Below are 6,281 nucleotides of genomic sequence, written 5' to 3' on the forward strand. Positions count from 1 at the left end.
AAAAAAAAATGCTCAATTTTGACTGACATTGTCAGAGTGGTAGACAGTTCCTCTAAAAGCTGCTGAGTGTTTACTGTGCCTCAATGAGACTCGGATGCCTTCGAATTTCATTTGTCATTCGTATTTGCATTTGCGTCCGCCTTTGTGACAAAATTCAAAACTTCAGATGATAACGGATTTCTTGCGGACGGTATTGTGTGCCACAGAATAAAGGCAGAGAGGGCTGCATGGGGTAGAAGAAAGGTAGCAAGGGAGTGACAGGCCATTCTTCATGGTTAAAAGACCTTTACAACACAGGAAAGTCAGTATGCACGCGGACGTCGAAATGTCAACTGCGTTAAAAGCAAGGTGTTACTGAACCAAGGAGGGAAAAAAAACACAGCTGAGTGCTGCCCTTTGACGGTCTGGAGGAAATTCAATGAAGAGTTTTTTTGTGTACCGAGGAAGGTTGAACTTTGTATTGTTATGTAGGTTGCTACACCAGGGGTGTGCAAAATATGGCCTGGGGGGTGGGGGGGGGGGCACAAATGGCCGTCTATGTTGTTTAATGTAGCCTGGTTGTGTTTTTGCCATTTTGCCTACAATTGCTCAATTAAAATGTATCTTCATTTTATGGATGTTCTGTGTTGCAAATAGGGAAAGTGTGATAGTACGACATTTTTCCCCTCCATCTTCCAATTACCGGAGCTCGTTTCTGCTAGAAAAAGAAAAAAAAAAAAAGGGGAGTTCTTTTTTTTTTAGGCCATTCTTCATGGTTAAAAGACCTTTACAACACAGGAAAGTCAGTATGCACGCGGACGTCGAAATGTCAACTGCGTTAAAAGCAAGGTGTTACTGAACCAAGGAGGGAAAAAAAAACACAGCTGAGTGCTGCCCTTTGACGGTCTGGAGGAAATTCAATGAAGAGTTTTTTTGTGTACCGACGAAGGTTGAACTTTGTGTTGTTATGTAGGTGCTACACCAGGGGTGTGCAAAATATGGCCCCCGGAGGGGCACAAATGGCCGTCTATGTTGTTTAATGCAGCCTGGTTGTGTTTTTGCCATTTTGCCTACAATTGCTCAATTAAAATGTATCTTCATTTTATGGATGTTCTGTGTTGCAAATAGTGAAAGTGTGATAGTACGACATTTTTCCCCTCCATCTTCCAATTACCAGAGCTTTCTGCCAGAAAAAGAAAGAAAAAAAAAGTTTTTTTTTTTTTTTTTTTACCTGCTGGTAGAAACTCAGTATTTTACCACACACAATATCTTCTTAAATCCTTTAAGGACAACTAAATCTACACATAGTCCAAGCTTTGTTATTGGTGGTGGACCTAATGCTAAATCATAATTATAAGATATTATATCAGTCTTCCAACTGAGAATATGACTTCCCTTTCTCCCCCCTGTACCTCCCTAGTTATTCTTTTCTTTTGCTGCCAGAAACATGTTAGCCAAGTCCATAGTAGCGTGAGTGTCTTGTGTCACCCCAATATCATTTCATGTTCACAGGATACAGTATGTTCGAGTTCAGCGGTCCCCAACCTTTTTTGCCCCACGGACCGGTTTAATGTCGGACAATATTTTCAGGGACCGGCCTTCAAGGTCGGATAAATCCAACAAGATAATGTGTCTTGCATGAAAATTGTCGTATTTTCTAACCATAATAAACACGCATCATGACACAAGAACTGTCCTATCTGGCCGCAGCACTCTTTAGTCACTATGGTAAAGTTTAAAGGTGCCTTCAAAATAAGATAGACCGCAGATAAAAAGTCCATGAAAAATACGGGCTTGGTGCGTGGGAATCTCCCGTTGAGATAAATCCGTATTTTAGGTAGGACTCCTGATACTGTCTATTAAATGTTCCCTTCTTTTCTTTGAAAGTCATAGGCTCCTTTTCTGTCTCCTGCCTGGGCCTTTTGCCCTTCCCCCCAAAAAAATTTCCAAGACCTTTGTTTTTAACTCATGTTGCTAGCTCCCAGGTTTCATTTTAGTGGTAACCTATCACGTAACCGAGATGCGCGCCTTCACCCGCGTCAAGAGTGACATACTGGAGATAGATGTAACAGAGAATTTTTCAAAATAAAACATCTTTCAGATTCCGAAATGAATAAAACGGAAGTAATGTAAGTTATTTATCCTTTCTGTGCGGCCCTGTATCAAATGACCCAGGACCGGTACCAGTCTGCGGCCCGGTGGTTGGGCACCACTGTTCTAGTTCACCCCAATATGTTTGATGAGGTTGAGGTATTGCACCCGATTCTCATCCAAACATGAACCTTGCTTCATGCATGCTAAAATGAAGGACTCGCGTGTTACGTGTCAGCGATGTACTGACTTCAAACTGGTGGATGATGGCCGCAAATGCAGCTGAGGTTCGACAGCTCTCCTCCAGTAGGTTCATACTTCGGTCGTAGTGGCCGATGTAGGTGGTAAAGAGCAAGAACTCCGCCTTCCTGGAGATGAAGATGTCTGCGATCTTCTGGCTCTCCTCCCTACATTGACAGAGGAGAAGAGGGAGTGTGCGTCAAGCTCTCTGAGTATCTGCAATGGAGACGTGCGTTAATTCCTCACCACTGCCGAGTTCGATTCTCCAGTTCGGTGAGGATTGTGCGGTGCAGAAGGTAAATATCAGGCAGCTCATTGAGAATTTCACAAAGTCTTTTTTCATCCAAAGCAGGCTCTCCGTCATCCGTCGCTGCAGTGCCAACTGCTTCCCGAAAATCCTGTGGCACGAGGGGTGACTTGTTTTTTTAAAATGTACACCCTCTTCATTAAGAAATGTCCAATTAAGGCACAATATTCTTTTGCGTATTTTCACTTCATTTATCTGCTGCAGAGTCTGGTTCATTAAGCTAACTAGCAGAATTTTTTTAAAAAAGGAAGTGAAAAAAACCTGACTCGTTAAGACCTCATTAAGAAAATGACGTTAACGCTGGCAATGAGTCTTTTCAAATGTCCCTTAATGATAACAAAGTTAAAAAAAAGGGAAAAAGCAGATTTATACTGGCAATTTCTGACACTGTGCATTCTAAGCAGAGGGGGAGGAAAGTAAAATTTAAAAAAAAGGTCCTTAAAACCAGAGAAAAGAAATGAATGGATCCATCACTTACTTCCTGGAGAAGCTTGAGTGCTTTCACATGTCTAAAAAGAAGAAAAATACAGATTGAGTTGAGCAGTTGAGTTTGAATGATGATTAGGTAACTTACAGTCTCTCAGTGTCGAGTAGATCCATTGCGATGTAAAAAGCTCGGGATCGACCGTCGACCTGTAAAGGGTTGTAATATGGATTAGAACCTCATCGTGTTACATGCACGACACCCAAGTAGCAAATGCATTTTGGCTTTCCTGAAATGGAACAACAAGTCAGCCATCTTGTAAAGTCACAATTTAAGGCAAATTCCACATCCCGTATTCCGAATGAGTCGGCCCAAATTGAGAATGGAAATGTTTGTTTGGCTTGCCTAGCAACAAGTGATCACATAAACATGTGACATGACCAGGACTATGTGCACAACTGTGCTAGCTGCTCTCTGGAATACATTTCAATGAAATTACAATTCATAATTTGTCCAAATGTACCTGTTTATCATAGTTGCTTTCGCCACCTGCGTCTTCCTCCTCCGACGTGCGTCCGGCATCTTCATCAGCTGTTGAGGGTCCATTGACCGTACTATCAGGGTCGCTTTGTGGACCAGCAGCAAGTGAACACACTTTGTAGGCTTCTGTATAAGCACTGCAGAGACGGAATGAAGGATAGTCTGTTTGAGCAGCGCAGTTCCATACAGCAGGAAACTACAACCGCGTCAGTATTTGGAAAGCAATGGCAGAATTTCATATAATTTTGCTATGACTCTTTTGGTGATCTCTTTAGATGTGTCGGTGTCGCGACTAACGTGTTCTAATTTGACAATAAATCGTCGTTTTTATTAGCCTTCCAAGTCCTTTGTGATCCCCCATGTTGAAATATCGCCACAATAAAGATTCTGAATGTTCGAAGCGAGTGAGAATAGTTGAAACGTTGCAGCTTTACTGCAACCAATAAAGTGGGCTCAGCAAGGCCTGGAGTGGCAGCCGCACTCAAGTGGAGTCTGCTGGTCCTCCTCGACAGGGAGCCCTCGGTGTATGTGCTGACTGGCTGCAACTCGACAGGGAGTGTACGCCATATGCAAATAAAATGCCTCTTTACATTGCGGCGTTGATGCAATAGTGATCGCGGCAAGCATCAATGGATTTCAACCCCACTGAGATGCAAATGAGCGACATATGAACAACATATGCGAGCGTCATTACAGCACCACGGCTCATTACTGACTACCAGATCAAATCTTTGGATGAGTTACCAGAGGTTGCGCAAAGCTCAAACGACATGTGGACACTTTCTATATTGGGCTAATGTCGAGTCTATCGCCGATTTTGTCACTTCTTCAATGCGGACGCAGAGGAAAACATACTGCCATAAAAATTGCAAGGAGAGAAACTGTTCATTCTCCGTCTGCCTGGTGGTCATGGCTGAGTGTTTTAAGTCTGAAGCAGCTGCTCATACTTTGCTTTCGGGCTATCGCACAGCTAAACTTAGCTTTGACTTGCAAGCAAAAATGACCGAAAATGACCTCCGGATGTACGTGGAAAAAGCAACTCAAGACACACCACAACAAGCATCAATTTGGCAGATAGTGAGTAATTCTTCCCAGAAATTGGCTTCAAGCTGTTTCTGCCCACTCCGAGTTGGAGTTTACTGTTAAACAAAGACAATTACGAGTTGTGTATTTAAAACAAATGCATAACTTTGATTTAGGAAAGTCCACTAGCTTAATGCTAACAGCTGCTAACACACAATACAAAGTGCTAACATAGAGCTAACGAATAGCATCGAGTGTCATAGTGCTATAACCCTTAGCTGTGTTAGTAACACACAATACAAAGTGCTATCGTAGAGCTAATGAATAGCATCGAGTGTCATAGTGCTATAACCCTTAGGTGAAGCAACAGATATCTGTACCCAAACATTGCAACAAGACATGAAGACAGACGATATCATAATACTTACAGGCATATATTCTTTATCCTCTGAATTGGAGTGTGAATAATTGATGACAAGTTTTATAGAAATTGGATGGATGGATGGATGTAAAAACAACAAGGGATAGATCGATCATTTCACATTTACGAGCCGTATTAACCTAAAATGTACGACCGAAGTAAACTACATTTATTCACACCAACATTCAACGGATGTGTCTGCACTACTAATTTGAGAGCGCGTGACTTGTTTCCCTATACTACAGACAAATCATGCAAGCGACAAGATGGAACGCAGCAGAATGCAGAGAAGAAGATACAATCTTGTGCTTCTGAGTGGACCAAGAAAAGCAATGGCTCCGAAACGCTGTGACTATTAATCATTCCGAGTGGACCGCATGCCTTCATGGATATGGCCAGCAGGAATGCAAGGCAGTAAAGGGGTGGGGTGAGCGGGTGATAATGTCAGCGCAGCATCGCTGATCATACCAATAAATGCTCTTTCAGCTATTTGTCTCACACACATGATTGATGAATGACAACATTTCCCCAACAACAACAAAGTGTTTCAGCTCCAAAAAGCTGAGGAGAGAGCATGTGCATGTGTCGAGGTAACACGATACGCTTGCACCCTGTGCGCACCTGTATAAGTGATGTCATAATGTTAAAAGATCCTGTGCACATGTAAAATAGATATAGCACGCATGCAATATCACACAAGTACAAGCAATTTACATGGAGTGTTGCGTGTGACTGTAGCAACATTAGTACGTACGGAAATATATCCCTACGTGAAAATTATCCCAGCGAAGCTTCGATGCTGAGACTTTGCTTCAGCGTTTTTCATAGTCAAATACGTTGAATTATTCAGTTCATCAGTGCACCCCTAATCGTAGGGCACATCCAGACAAACAAACTTTCATTCTCACATTCACACCTATTCATGATTTAGTCTTCACTTAACCAAACTTGTTTTTGAGAGGAAAACCCGCACAAAAAACAGAAGACACAGAACCTCAGGATGTTCTAACCCAAATGTGTCAAAGTCAAGGCCTGGGGGCCAGATCCGGCCCGCCAGGTCATTTTATGTGGCCCGCGAAAGCAAATCATATGTGTCCATTTGCTAAAATCTGCACCGAAAATGTCAAATCGTCATGTGTAATAAATAACGTTGAGATTTTGCTACCCTGTTTACACTTACTTGAACAATAATTTGAACATCGTAGAAAGGGTTCTGTCAGTCGTCATCTGTACCTGTGGGTAAAAAACAAAAAACA

The 6,281-nt window shown here is 42.3% G+C and overlaps 1 protein-coding gene across 1 annotated transcript in view; it reads right to left on the bottom strand.

The window, feature by feature from the left end:
* fgd5b (FYVE, RhoGEF and PH domain containing 5b) overlaps nucleotides 1-6,281 on the bottom strand; it is an 18,871-nt gene that overhangs the window by 7,176 nt on the left and 5,414 nt on the right. Inside the window, exons 3-9 of the mRNA XM_019880481.1 lie at nucleotides 3,565-3,718; nucleotides 3,192-3,250; nucleotides 3,096-3,126; nucleotides 2,557-2,708; nucleotides 2,256-2,477; nucleotides 2,151-2,196; nucleotides 2,014-2,032 (exon numbers count right to left, since the gene is read on the bottom strand). Of these exons, the coding sequence (XP_019736040.1) occupies nucleotides 2,014-2,032; nucleotides 2,151-2,196; nucleotides 2,256-2,477; nucleotides 2,557-2,708; nucleotides 3,096-3,126; nucleotides 3,192-3,250; nucleotides 3,565-3,718 (683 nt within the window). The remainder of the gene's footprint in view (nucleotides 1-2,013; nucleotides 2,033-2,150; nucleotides 2,197-2,255; nucleotides 2,478-2,556; nucleotides 2,709-3,095; nucleotides 3,127-3,191; nucleotides 3,251-3,564; nucleotides 3,719-6,281) is intronic.

Source organism: Hippocampus comes, unplaced genomic scaffold (assembly GCF_001891065.2).
Source record: "Hippocampus comes isolate QL1 unplaced genomic scaffold, H_comes_QL1_v1.1 scaffold68, whole genome shotgun sequence".
In the NCBI taxonomy this organism is placed as follows: Eukaryota; Metazoa; Chordata; class Actinopteri; order Syngnathiformes; family Syngnathidae; genus Hippocampus; species Hippocampus comes.